Consider the following 14,736-nt stretch of genomic DNA (forward strand, 5'->3'; position numbering starts at 1 on the left):
GAAGTCTTGACCACGTTCATGGTGGAGGTCTCCGTGTAGTGAATGCTCTCCCGTTGGCTCCCGTCTCCACAGATCCAGACTCCCCATCCCCCGAGGATGGATTTGATGAAAATAATCTCTACGCCTAGTACAAAGTCTCTCCAACAACCTTCGGCATTGCCGGAGGACATAGGTCATTGATCCTGTCAGGCTTTATGAGGCATATAATACATGGAGGACATGTGTCTATGAGGTCAATGTCAAAATGTATTTCCTTTATGATCATTCTTTTATTTCAGTTTTACTTCATTCTTATACGGTCAAAACTGAATGGTGGTATATCATTGGATATATCCATCAGTCTTTGACTAGTTGAAGGTGTCATCTGTCTGTCTAGGTAAGGAAATAGACTCCTTGACGAGAGCAGAAAAAGTCGACTAAAATCAAGAGAGAAAGTGAAGGAATGGTAAACAGTTTGGACTTTATTTTTTAAATAGTGGTGAGAGTTGAACCAACTTTTACAGCTGCTTTGAACTAAGTCGATTCTTGGCAAGCAAATGTTTGGTTGCAAGATGTTTAATATTAGCATCACACATACTGCAGCCCCGGTCCAAGTATATGAACTTTCTGTGATATACAAAGTGATGCAGTGATCCAACAAGTCCTCAGTGACATACATGTTCATGTTACAAAAATAACATACCAAGGGGTGCCCCTATCCATGCACTGGAAATAAATTGATCCGGTAGACAAAATGTCTGCTTCATGACGAAAGCTCAGCAGTCCAGCAGTAAAAAACAGCTCGATGTAAATCCTGAGTCTTCACAAATCTTGGCATGTGCGTGGACTACACTAAAACAGCACAGGGAAAAGCACACAAGATGTTTCAACATAATATTTCATAATCTAACGTGAGAAATGTCTGGGAGCGCAAATGCTGGAGTTTTAGGTGGAGGTGGAAACAGTGAAATTTAGAATAGTGATCAAGGACATAACAGAAGAGGCGGGTCTCTGACTATGACACTGAATTGTAAATGCATCCTAAAAACAAAACAGTCAAGCACAGAGACAATAATGAAAATTCATAACAGTGATATAGTTACACACTGTGGGTGAAGCAGTGGTGGCTTTCCTCTGGGCTTTTTGGTTCATCTTTGTTTTGAAGTAAAGGTTCATTGTAAAGAAATAAATACTAAACACTCAACATCACAGAGCTAAAAAAAAATAATAAAAAAAAAATACATGAAGCTAATTGGGAGAAGAATTACATCAACAAAAACAATATCTTTACATAGTAAACACATTGATAACTCATTTTGACTTCTCCTGCAGATGTACATTTAAAATATATTTGACATTGTACACAGCGTGATGATCTGGAAAAAGTAGGAGAAACAAATCCCCACGGCGGCCGATCAGTGCTTCCTACTCCTTCCAGGGCCTTAATTGTCACTGTTCAAGGGTCACGACCTCCACCGCCTGACCGTCCAACGTGACAGTGTTATCTATGCGTGTGGCGACAGGTGCCATGGCGACCTGGACGGGCCTGTTGCCGTGGGCGAGGCTGGTCACGACGGTCTGGTACATACTGACCGGGATCTGGACCAGACCTGAGGGGAAGAAGCAGAGATCTGTTGGATTCAAGCACAGCATCAGCACAGTTACCCTGAATGCAAAGTATCCCAGTAGCTACAATTGCTACAAACAGTTGTCATTCTAATCATTCTAATACATTATCATTGGTTAATACATTGAAATAAAATGTACTAGGTAGCATTTAGGCATGCAACAATGTAAAAAGTGAACAGTTGGTGTTTTTCCCATATGATTTTTGTCAGATAAAACAAGCGTTTGACGCCTTGGAAGAACTTGAAAGCCTCAAAGAACGTACAGGCATTTATTATCAATTGATTAATCGTTCAAGTAATTTATCATTGCATAACATGTGATGGTTTCGAGATTCTGAAATGTGAGAGTTTGCAGCATTTTGTACTGTTTGGATGAAATAAACAACGTGAAAGCATCACCTTGGTCTCTGGAAAAGGGCCTACATAACTATTTGAGATTTAAATGTTATAGACTGAAAGAAAATCGTTGAGAAAATAATCATTAGTCTTTGGCCAGAGGTTGTCTTGACACGAGACTGTGTGTTTGAAACGGCGTTCTGGAGGCAGTCACGTCCAGGTAGTGGTTTGTGAAAGGAGGCAGCCATGTTACAGAGACGGTACTTCTGATGAATGGTTCTCAGCTCCCTTCCGCCATGCCCAGCTGTGTGTGTGTGTGTGTGTGTCTGTAGGGATTACTGCTGCAGTCACGTGGGCTCTGCAAGCTGTCAGTGTCACAGGCAGGCAAGAAGGTCAGTGGAGGGGATGGCAGTGGCTAATGCCCGCTCCCATTAATGTGAGCTATAACACTGGACTTGTATCCTTTCAATACCTACAATATTGTGAAATAAGAAAATAAAAACACAAAAATATACAATGCACGTTCACAGCTATTCATCTTTCAGGCCCCCGTTGTTGGGCTAGTTTGTAATTGTTGGCCCTCTAATGTGGGCCCTTGACCAGCCCACTCGCCAGTGATTTGTGACAGGGTGAGTTCTGCTGGTGCAGGTAATTGTGCAGGCGGTGATTATGGAGGGGAGCTTAGGGAAGAGGGCATTGGGCCTGGCACAGTGACGTACAGAAGGGCCTCATTTGGCCACTCGAACCTTGTTACTTAGACATCGAGGGTTGTATGTGGTGTGTGGCCGTGTGTATGTACTAGTGTGTGTCTGCATGCCTGTGTCAGCGAAGGGTCACTACACAAGCCAATCAGCGTCGTCTGGGCCGGTGCACTTCAAACGGAGCCCTCCACTCCACCGTGTAGCACTTCAGTGATTAGCTAAGGTCAATACTCAGGAGGAGGACTGGCTTTGGCAGCTCCATTAGTTTTTTTAAGAGAGCTATTGCTGCCAAATGACTCCTCATGGTTTAAGGAAGCAAGATGTCAAACTACAAAAGGCTCGGAAGTTAGATTTAAATAACTTGAAATTACATTAGTATTGCTAATATACATTGTACATACTGTACTTTCTCTGATGAAATTAAATGTATTTTTGACTAACCAGATTTCATAAAAAAGTTTAATTGTTTAGCTCAGTGATTTTCAACCACTGTGCCGTGAGAGATAGTCAGATGTGCCGTGGGAAAATGGGCAATTTCACTTAATCGCTCCAATAAAATATTATTTAGTTGCCGCAAATAATTTGTTGTTTGTAGTTTGTTGATGTTGAGTGTCTGAGCCTGCAATATAGTAGCTGGCCTAGTAATTAAATACTCTTCCATGCCAGTAGGTAGCGCAATAATTACCATATATGCTGTATTATGCTACAATGTGACATTTTGTAATTTTTTTTGGTTGTTGGTTTGTCAAAAAAGGTTGAAAACTGGTTTAGCCAATGGAAACATCCAAGGGGTACCAATACGATTCCTGCCATTTAACATCCTATTTGGTTTCTGGTTTTGTATATTATGAAATAAACTATAAAATACTGCCACAGCGAACATTCCCTCGAAAGAATGCAAGAAATCCCAACTTTGGTTTCAGCAATCTGTACTGTTGCACACTTTCAACACACTTTTAAAGCCTCTTCTCCAAATAAATGATGCCACACACTGAGCGAAGAAAAAAAGGAATGCAGATACACTTGTTTAATTTAGAAAAAAACTATATTCTTGTTACACGTATATGTGTGAATGTACAAAGCCGAACAAGGGAACATGGGGTTGCATGCTGACAGCTGGCTCTGTGATTAGACCATGGACTGATAATGGAGAGGATTGGCCCTCCTTAGGAGCCCATGAGGATCCTGGAGTAGTATTTGTGTGTGTTTATCCCACTGTAGGATGGTGCTGACTAGAAGATAGACATAAGAAAAAAGGTTGACAGCTGATTAAATGTGTGGAACTAAACCTTTGTTTATATCATTGCATCCATTATAAATCACTATGATTCATAGCCTCAGTATTCTAAAAAGAGATGATTGAATTGTTTCAGCACCAGCAATAATCAATATGACAGGATGACCATATCAATAATAACAAATAAACATTAAAAAAAATCCTAAAGATAAAATGGAAAGGCCAGAAAACATGTATTTCACGCTTAGTTTCACATGAATATATGTATCCCCGTGGAATAGGCCCCTGACAGTTCCAGTCTTTTAGTCATCAGCTTCGGATTAGCGGCGTACACACTGATTGTAGGAGCTATTTATTGGATATTAAATAATTTGTACTCACAAGTAGTATTGATTAATTATTTTCGTTGGTCGCGACTGGCTTATTTAGGTTAGATTTTTTTGATGCATTAGGATATTTTTTCCTTTTGATTTTTTTTTGGTTTAGTTAATTATCTGTAGTCGTTTACTTAGTCTTTAGATTGTTTATTGGTTTATTAATTGGGTAATGCTGTGGGCACCAGGGGTTTATATATAGGAGTAGGCGGGTACAGGACCAGGATGCACCTGGTTAGGCCTCTGATATTTTTTACCAGCACAGGAGAGGCAGCATGGGGAGTTTCTTTGTTCTTTTGTTTGTTTTGTTAAGTTACAATAAATATCATAAAAAATTGACTTTTGGCTACGTAATCTACATACCCACAGTGTGTCAGTGGCTTTTTGATTTGTTTATTTTCTTTGATTTATGTTTGATTCCTTGGACAAATGGCCACTACACTGACTGTTAATCACTGACTTTACATTCAGATACTTTTCTTTGGTCAATGCAATCGAACAAGGACCTGATATTGTCATTACAAACTGGTCCAATCCCAGTAGACACACATTGCCACAGCAGTGAATGAAGTGTGCGTGTGAGGAGGCTGGCGATGGGGGTCATACAGCTAAGGTATCACTGAAAGGAGGGAGTATTGCTCCAAGATGCACGCGCAAAAAAGCACACCATCTGCCACATCAGCACAGAGTAGATTAGAGTGTACGTAGGAGCTCAGGGGCCGCAGTGCTACAGCAGGGAAGCTTAAACTTAGTGAGACTAATTAGACATGCCATTGGCTGGGGAACACAATTAGTAAAAATGTCAAAAATTATCTAACTGCCCGAAACAGATTTAAATAATTATAGGTGTTTACAGCTCACTAAAAAGTAAACTACTGCGTGTCTATTATATTGGGAGTTTGAATAAAGGAGAGTGATTTTTAGACACACATAGCTCTGGTTTTAGCAGCCGAACTTGCCGTTTACTAATGACGGCTAGTGTGCGACATACCAAGTTATCACAACAAAAGAGACTTCATACTGTGCATGCGGTGTATTTTGTGTGGTGATTACGTCATTGGTGAATATTTACCTGTTGCATCTTGAACCCCTGCCAGTGCTCCAACAGCAGCGGCTGTCTCCGCCAGGACAATCTGCCCTCCCCCTTGCAGGGTGGCTTCTGCCAACGTCGCAACAGCATGGGCTGCTGCCTCACTGCAACACACAATAACACACACAGCCATTATAGCGGACCATTAAAATAAAAATAAAAGATGGATGTACTCTTAAGCTTCTGGATACAATCATTGATACAAAGCAAAGTACACACACACACATGCCCGCGCAGTCAGCTCACAAAGGCAAGGGTTATTATAGAGATGTGGGGTGAAGTGGTAGGAGTGTATGAGCTGTAAGAGGCTTTTCTAGTCTGGACTTATGGAGAATCTGTCACATCTCCCGAAAGGCCAGGTGCTCCGGGTCTAACAAAGCAGTTTTATTGAGCAGATCTACCCAGTGGAATTACCACGAGCCTATTACCGCACCAGCTTCCTTATGAACTAATGGAACTGTTCACAGCTTGGCTGATAATCACATCTGAGATAGAACTTCAGACGGTCAGATAAGGGGAGGCAGAGCTAAGAGAGTACAATCGGAGACAGTAAGCAGCAATGATGCACTCACACTGTTGGAAGTGAATGACAACCAACTGGATGTTGTTCGGTGAGACAATAGCAGTGAAATCTGGCAACATTTGTAAAATAATTCTTATCGAGCCTTGAATACAGATATTGAATGATAATTCTTGCTGTCGTATTGGTATGCATTTTGTATAAACATTGTAAACATGAGTTTATAGCCTCATTTACTAGTGTCAAGTCATCTTCAACACAGCATGATGTTCATTAGTAAATTATGGTCCCATTCAGAGTAAAACAGAGGATAAAGCAGGGCATGCTTTAGGGCGTGGCTACTTTGTGATTGACAGGTCTTTATGACAGCGTTGGCAGCTATAGATGTTTTCGTCTTAGAACTTTAACCCTTTCACGGTGTGTTTTCAGTTCACGAAAGCTCATTTTTGGTTGCCTAAAAATGTTTTCGTCAGCGTTTAGTTGTATTTAGCCTATCGTATCACTTCTGGTTGCAAAAAGCCAAGATGGAGCAGTCCACAAACCAATAGGGGACGTCACAGTGACCACGTCCGCTTCTTATATAAAGTCTATGGGTTTGCAGCAATACATTTTGGAACACAAGATGGTTTCATCCACACAGCAGAAAAGATAGTGGGAGAAAGAGCCTCTATTCTCCCTCTGGAAATGGGAAGCAGAGACACAATGTTCCAGAGCCTGTGGAGCAGAAAGCCCAGAGTAGCTTGGCAAAGGTAAACAGGGGAGGGGAAGAAGGACACAGGTGGGTGCAGGTAACAAGCCCCAATGGGACATACCCATACACATCTGAAATGATTGCCTTGACACTACTGCAGCGAAAAACCAGTGAAGATGTTAGCACCTCAGCAAGTCTGACTGATTCATCTGGCAAGTTAAAACCTTTACTGACAAAATGAAAGATCATGAACATCAAAGATGTAGATCGGGAAGTGGCTCCAGCAAGCTAGACCTCTACAGTTTAGTTGCAGCTAAAGAATACCAATTAATTCTATTCATGAGCACACTTTCAACCTGCTGTATTCTTGCGTTGCAATCAGATCCTGCAGGCACTTGGCCCTCCATGGGACACGATTTAAGATCCTGTGGTAGATCCCATCTGAATATAATTGTGTGTTGCTGATTTCCCTCCAGAAAAGCATTACACCAACAACAACCCTTGTGCATCTATTATTACTAGAGTGGCTGCATTTCCAAACGCTGCAGACAAAAGGTCAGCATACTGCAAACTCTTACAGTCTTTTAATTACTGGAACAAGTACATGTTCTAAATGCTATGTTATGTGTAACCAAGCATTTAAGACATTTTAGTAAACAAAATCATACTGAGCCATTAGCACATGGAATTGTGAACCCCGCCTCTATAAAAGCGACAAGCCAATTAATTAGATGCTGGACTAGGAAGAGAGGCAGTGGACTCGTCCTCCAGGGTCACCTGCCCTGACAGTTGTGCCATTCTCATCCAGTTGTCATGGCTGCCTGAATAATTATGGATTCTTCTTACTGTGATGTTTTGATGGCTCCACCGCCAGTAACTGAAAACCCTTGAGGATTACGTCAGTGAACGCTGAACACTACAGTATGTGTATGTTAAAAAAGGGTGTGCAGTTCTACGGTTTTTAATTCAGTACTAACTGAACTGAACATAAATGTTTCCAATCTCTTGAAGAACCTTGTGAATATGCCTTCCTTCCTTTCTAACGTTGCCCTCAGACATACAAAGTGAAAGATGAAAGCTACCTAAATAACATCAAGATGCAATTAACTTCTAACTTTAACAGCCTTGTTCCCCTAAAGCCATCTCCCACCCTCACCTGTTAAGCGCCATCGTGACTGTGGCTCCTGGCTGCATTTCGTGACTGGCAGCTACTGCGGCTTCTGCCAGGGATGCTACTGCCTGCGTGGCCTCTGAGGCTTGAGTGGTTTGAATTGTCATCTCGCCGCCCTGGAGGGTGGCCCAGTTCTGCTCCACCTGCAGGGGGAAAATATATAATTTCACAAGGAAAACAAATGAGTATCTGGAGGTTAGGTGACACAGATTGCATGACACTGACTGTTATTGGATTATTGGTGATCTGGCATGCGTTTTGACTTTGTGGTGCTGAACGGACAGCTCCCGATGAGCGCGCTTTACACACTGCACTGAATTTGCGGCATACTTGTTTTATTAGATCTATCAATTTATGCGTTTTAGGAAATGAGAAAGTAGTTGATTTGGAGTTTATTACTACAGTCTGTGTGTGCTGTAGTAATACAAAAGTGATTTGTGGTATGTGTCGTGTGCATGAGGTTGTACCTCTCCATCAGTCACGGTGGTGTAGTTGACCTGCGCAACCGTCACACCGGGCAGCTCCGATGCATCTGCCAAGGTGGCAACTGTGTGTCCTGTGCCAACCTGAGAGAAAAGGGTCCATTGAAAAAAGTTAAGAAATGGGAACAGATGATGTATCACTCCTCAGAATGGCTAAAACAGATTGTGATTTGTGCACAAGTACTAAAATGTACCTGGATGAGCGAGACCGTTCCATCAGGGTTGTTGATGGTCTGTACCACCGTTTGTTGGGGCACAAGGTGAGCGATACTCTGCGCAGTGGTCATATGGTGATGGGTGACGGTTGGCGTGTGGTCCTCAAAAGCGTACAACAGATCCTCACGGCCATGCTGCTTGTAGCAGTTCTTAACGATGGTCCGCAACGCCTGCGTCCAAGACACCTTGGGAGACATAAATACAAGTTAATACGGCAAATTGTTCTCCAGACTTGTTTAAGGACTACCGGCATTGATTTTGGGACCTAATGTACAAAAAGAGACGAAGAATCACTTGCTTGTTAACTATTTCGCTCCATCGGAAAAGTGGATAAATCAGGCTTAAGACGAAAACCAGTATTTCCCTGCAAATTATCCAAGTAGGATGTCATTACCGCAGTATTTCGCTCACCCTCTGTTTCTGCTCCTCTGTACGGACGTCACTGCGGACGTTGGCCCAAGGGATGTCCTCTGGCCACCACAATGGCTTGCAGCTCTCCTTCCCCCAGCCAGGCTTCCCTCGGCCCGTCGAGTACTTCAGCATTTCAGGGATGAACGCTCGCAGCTGGGCCTGAGGCAAAGGGGAGATACATGGAAAAAAGAGATGACACCAAAACTCCAAAGTGGAAAACTGCAGTGTCTCTCTCAAACACACATAAGCTCACACGCCCTTGAGCAGGCAGCAGGAGGCGCGTATTGATTGGGAACCCGCTGACGGGTGCTGAGTTGGTCAAGGCCTGCAAATAGAAACAGGCTTTCTAAAAGGAGAACAATGCGATCATGTTTAATAACGGACCAATCTATGGACGTGGCTCCAGCCTGATGTGTCAGACAGACACCATGGGAACATAGGGGGTGAACCAACACAGTTCAGCAGTCAACTTCCCACTCAGCGGGACGTATTAACAAGGTTAAGCTGGCAAATATTGTGAAAAAGAAAATCAATGTCAAACAAAACACTAGATTTTACTTTGGTCAATCAGGACGTGTGCTACATTATGGACTTGTGTAAAGTTAGTGCTTCATTATTGTATAATGACTGTATCAGGGAGTGCTTGTCCACTTTGTTTGAGTGAACCATTCACAAACGATGAAGTAAGGAAGCCAAGCGTCTTCAGTGCAGGTCGTTGGAACTAAAGAAGCTGCTGTAATCGTGGGCTGATTGCTTCGCCCTGGAGTCAAGAGAGCGGCACTCGAATAGTCCGTTCTTCAGAGCAAGGGCTTGTTGTGGTCACTAATTGTAAAAGAGGAAATTATCAGATTTTTGGGGCTACTACTAATAATTGAGAGTTTATATAGTTTTGTATTATAATATCTTGGGAAATCTATTCTTTGTCTTACAGGAACACATTCATTAAAAATAGTTGGTTGCTTTGTCTGCTATGTTTAAATGAGAGGCTTCTGTAACTTTGCACTGTGCCCCATAGCAGGGAATGAGTGGGGGTCTTAATCTAATCGGATTTGCTTGCTATTGATCATCCGCCAGTATATATACTTCCCGTGTGGCAGTGGGTGGCATGCCTATCCATCACCACTTCCAGAACAAGCATGCTCTCACACTCACTGACAGGCTGGGGTGGGGGTTTAGTGCCAATGTCCTCAGTGTCCTGATAATATGCAAACATCACCAGGGGATTATATTGCACAATGAGGCACTGCAGCGTCTGCCTGCCTTGACATCATGGGCTAAATTTGGTTCTGGGAGAAATAAATCCATCCCCCCCCCCCCTTAAACCCCCTTATTGTTTTAAACTCACAAACTACCAAGATGTGTCAAATTGGATCTTGATAGAAAATGGATGGCCAATACTTAATCACACCAGCTTTGGAACAACACATCCGGTGGTTTCAGTAAAGGGGCTTCACTTCAGCCAACACTTGGCATACTGACAGAACAACTTGGATTAACCCCAGAAAGACGGACTTAGTGGCAAAAAGATGCTTGCATTTCCACCTGTGGCTCATCCATGTGTGAATGTGTGTGGATGCATGTGTGCTAGGCCAGATGGCCTAATTACAGTGGCGAGTGAGTTAAGTGGCATGTTGAGCGCGCACCCACCACTCCACCCCCCTTCCCATTCTAATCCTTCAAGCAATGGTTCAATCAGCATTTAGGGAGGCGGCTATGTTGCAGGGTCCCTGGTCCTAACAAGGCTAGGGGGTAATTATGGGCTCAGGCTAGACCCAGGATCACCTGCTACAGATGCTCCATATATCAGACTGGCCGGGGCCTACTAAACCTCACTTGGGGTTTCTTTAGCTGTTTTAAACAATAAGGCCTTGCTGATAAGGATGAGGAGTGCAAAGTCTAAATTAGCGCCCTTTCATTGCAGAGTTCTCATTTTCACACTTATTATTTCCAACGACAATCAACCTTTCCAGGGACTGTACAACATGCCATCTCCAACACTGGAAGCACACATGCCTCTAAAAAAAAAACAACACAGCCACACCTTTCCACCTGGCTTGGCCAAGCTGAGTGAGGCAACATGTTACTCGTGATAATCTCATCCTACAACCTCCAGAAAAACAAGCATAAACCAACACCTGCCCTCCGAGGACCCACCGGGCCCTGGTATTGGCCACCGTGCTCCCAGGGGTGAGGACGGTCTCTGAGGGACACTGTCATGCCGGCTACTCTGACGATGATCCTGAGAATGCGTCAGCAGCCCTGGGATGGAAGAGTAAACAAGCCGGGTTCCCTGGGGTGAAGAGAGTACTCAAGCTGCCAATGGTGCTAATGTTGCAGTGTGCGATCTACCAAGATCAGTGTATTCTGCACATCCTCTCGCTGATCACTGGTACCACAGCAAGTCTCGCAAAGAGAGGAGACTTGGCCTGTTTTCAGATGCCAACACTACCTATTCATCAAGCATACTGTCTGCCTGAATTACAATGTCAAAGTGCCACTTTACCAAGAAAATCTATTCATGTATTTTAGAAATAATTACTGGTTAAACACGAAAGAATCAAACTAATCAAGTGACACTGATGGACATGTAAAAACAGCTGCAATGAAATGTTTAACCTTGATTCATATGCAATTGCTAGCTAAACTCACAATGGACATGAAAAACAAACGGTGAGCTGATTTGTGGCCAACTAGTGCCCTCTGCTGGGACCGTCGACACTGTGTTTGTGCTTCAGACACCAAAAGGGAGTTTTGGACCTGTCAGTTTCTACAAAGGAACATCTGTTTAATTGGACCATATTATGTTGGACCACAATGGATAAGCAGAGAGAGTATTGAGCCTGACCTGGGTCATCTTGTCCACAGAGACAGGTATGCCATCAATGGTGAGGGGGGGCAGCTCCGAGGCCAGGTCTCCACAAGCGGGGGCATGTTCAGCCAGAGCGTTCTCCAGATCCTCCAACATCATGCCCTTATACTTCCTCACCTGAGGGATAGAAAAACAGTTGTGGCACAGTTTTAGTTCATTGCTGTAGCTATTTGCTAATTGTTAACAGATAAGGGGTTGACTTCCTTTTGATCATCATTTAACATTTGAGTCACCTATCAAGCGAAAAAAAGACAAATAATTGCAAATACCGGCTGACTGTAACACTCACCACGTTCTCCAGAGGAGCAGCACCAAACACCTTGAACACAGGGTTGGGTTTGGAGGGAGAGATACACAGCACTATGGCCTGCTGGCCCACTCTGGTGGTGTACTCATCCAGGGTGGCTCGCAGTTTCCTGTAAGCACAAACCATCATTTACCTCCTGGTTCACAGTAAAAGTACAACACCAACTCTGTCTGAGAGTGGACAAGGATATCGGGTACTGTAAGTGACATACTATGGGAAATACATGGAGGCACAGGGGACTATTGGCCTATTGGTGTTTGAAGCTCACCTGAGCAGACGAGTCTGCTGCCTCTTGCGGATGGAGGGGTTGGATTCAAAGACGTGAGGCCTCTTTCTTTTCTTACCGGTTGCCACAGCAGCAGCAGCTGCCATGCCTACTGGCCCTGAGAGAGAGAGAGAGAGAATTTTTTTTTATTGTTAGTAAAAGTAGAGGCTAGTAATAAGAATGAAGGATATTCTCTAAATTGTCTTTGAAAGCTGTTTTCCCCCCCTCTCTGATATGAGCTTTCAATAATGTACAGTCAGCACAATTCAATCTTCTTTTTTGGTTTTGATTTTAATTATTTTTTCAAAAAGGATACAATTACATTTAAAATAGACCCGAGTTGCAACTGTGTCTAACTGGCACCATTTGGTCCCTTCACAATTTGAAAGAGAGAGAGAAAAAGAAGAAAAAAAGCATTATCAGTAGCTTGATGGAAGGCAAGACAGCAGAGTGGCACCGCCTCCACTAAACAGGCCACTGGCACCACCTGTTGTTCAGTCAAAAGCATTACACTGAACTCAGGTGGCTGTGGATGTTTTACTGGATCAGCAGAATTCACCAGAGATGCAAGATAAAATCACCCGTTTGTCTACCAAACACTGGTTGGGAAAACTCCATTAGTGTTCTTGGATGCTTCTTATCAAATAAATCCCACTCCCACTAACTTGGATCCACCAAATGCTCGGCTTCTCGCTACCGGGTCGAGTCTAGATGTACCTGCGGCCGCCAGGTGTGCGGTGATCTCGTCAGTGCCAGCCGAGTTGAGGATGTCTGTGTCGTCATAAGGATCATCATCTGGCGAAGACGTCGAGTCTTCGTCAGCGCTCATCATGGATGCTTCCGTAAAGGTGGCCACGTGTACCTACACACAGTGATGATCCAAGTACAATGGGTTTAACTAGCTGGAAAACATTTTAAATATGTTGTGAATAATGGGAAGAAGGATGTCTGTCTCTTCATTCTTCCACTGTCTAACTATTCGGTTGATAAGTGCACCTGATGAACTTGTTGGCTGACGGCGCTGGCCTCGATGGTGGTCATGTGTTCCGTCTGGTGAACGACGTGCTCATCCATGATTGGCCACCTTGTCTACACAGCTGGATCCACGGCACAAAGACTGAGGAGAGAAAGAGGAACAGAAGAGATGTAGCATAAGATAATGATAGGAACTGGTTTACCTGTTCATGGTGCCAGTAAATTCCATATATTCATTAATGGCATAGAACTTGTATGGGGAGTAATTCCTGCTTCATTGGCTAGTGATAAACCTTAGCAGATGCATATTATTGCATATGCACAATGATGTCATAGTTGGGCTGTCTTGTCTGACATGTCTCTTCAGTGTCGCGTGGCGGTCGGGGACAGTGTCTGTGGCATGGCAGACCGGGGTGGTGGTTCCCATTGTTAAGAAGGGGGACCGGAAAGTGTGCTCCAATTATTGGGGTATCGCACTGCTCAGCCTCCCCGTGAAGGTTTATTCCAGGGTGCTGGAAAGGAGGCTCCGACCAATTGTCTAACCTTGAATTCGGGAGGATCGATGCAGATTCCGTCCTGGCCGTGGAACAGTGGACCAGCTTCTTACCCGTGCAGGTCTGTTCTAGAGGTCATGGGAGTTTCCACCTCCTGTCTACATGTGTAGACGGCTATGACCTTGTCCCCCCCTGGGAGTGTTGTGACAATGCAGGGTACCTGGGTTATTGCTACGAGCCATACGGCCCTTGTATGACCACAGTGAGAACTGTGTCCGGAAACTCGGCACAAAGTCAAGCACGTTTCAAGTGCATGTTGTCCAGGGTTGTCCCTTTGGTGTAGAGTGTCCGGTTTGGGGACCTCAGAATTGCAGCACTGCTTTTTGCAGATGATGCGGTTCTATTGGCTCCTTCAGAATGCGACCTTCAGCACGCACTGGGGAGGTTTGCAGCTGAGTTTGAAGTGGTCGGGATGAGAGTCAGTGCCTCAGTAATCTGTCGGAAAATGGAGGATTGCACCCTTTGAGTTGGGAGTAAGTCACTGCCCCAAGCGAGGGAGTTCAAGTATCTCGGGGTCTTGTCCACAACTGAGGGTAAAATGGAGCGTGAGGTGGACAGAGGATTCGGTGCGGCGTCAGCAGGGCTGTGGGCGCTGTGATAAAGAGAGCTGAGTGGTAAGGCGAAGCTCTCGATTTACCAGTCCATCTACGTTTTGACCCTCACCTACGGCCATGAGCTTTGGGTAATGACCATAGGGCTTCTGGAACACACCTAACCCCGGATAAGTGGAAGCTAATGGATGGATGGACAATGATGTAACATGTCCTCAAAATCTAACATTATCTATATTGGAAGATGTGCTCATAATCATATGATGGGATACCTACGTCATTCTGATCACACATAATTGGAATGACATAAATTAATCAGACAGTACTGCCTGGTACATTAATGTGCAAATATTTTGTATATTTATGGGAACTCCAGTGC

At 43.9% G+C, this 14,736-nt stretch overlaps 1 protein-coding gene across 2 annotated transcripts; it reads right to left on the reverse strand.

Moving 5' to 3' along the window:
* Positions 1-1,315: 1,315 nt before the first annotated feature.
* On the reverse strand, positions 1,316-13,375 carry nrf1 (nuclear respiratory factor 1; the record flags this gene model as incomplete). 2 transcript variants are annotated; one of them, XM_079236185.1, is made up of 11 exons in its annotated part: positions 1,316-1,589; positions 5,328-5,449; positions 7,713-7,870; positions 8,195-8,293; positions 8,404-8,610; positions 8,837-8,995; positions 11,682-11,822; positions 11,995-12,121; positions 12,281-12,395; positions 12,995-13,139; positions 13,274-13,375. In XM_079236185.1, the coding sequence occupies 11 exons, from the start codon at positions 13,349-13,351 to the stop codon at positions 1,429-1,431; spliced, it is 1,512 nt and encodes a 503-aa protein (XP_079092311.1). In that variant the 3' UTR covers positions 1,316-1,428. The 2 variants fall into 2 exon arrangements, with proteins under 2 accessions (XP_079092311.1, XP_079092310.1); XM_079236184.1 differs by having other exon boundaries at positions 13,283-13,351.
* Positions 13,376-14,736: the final 1,361 nt, after the last annotated feature.

Source organism: Taurulus bubalis (genome assembly GCF_910589615.1).
Source record: "Taurulus bubalis genome assembly, chromosome: 20".
NCBI classification, from domain to species: Eukaryota; Metazoa; Chordata; class Actinopteri; order Perciformes; family Cottidae; genus Taurulus; species Taurulus bubalis.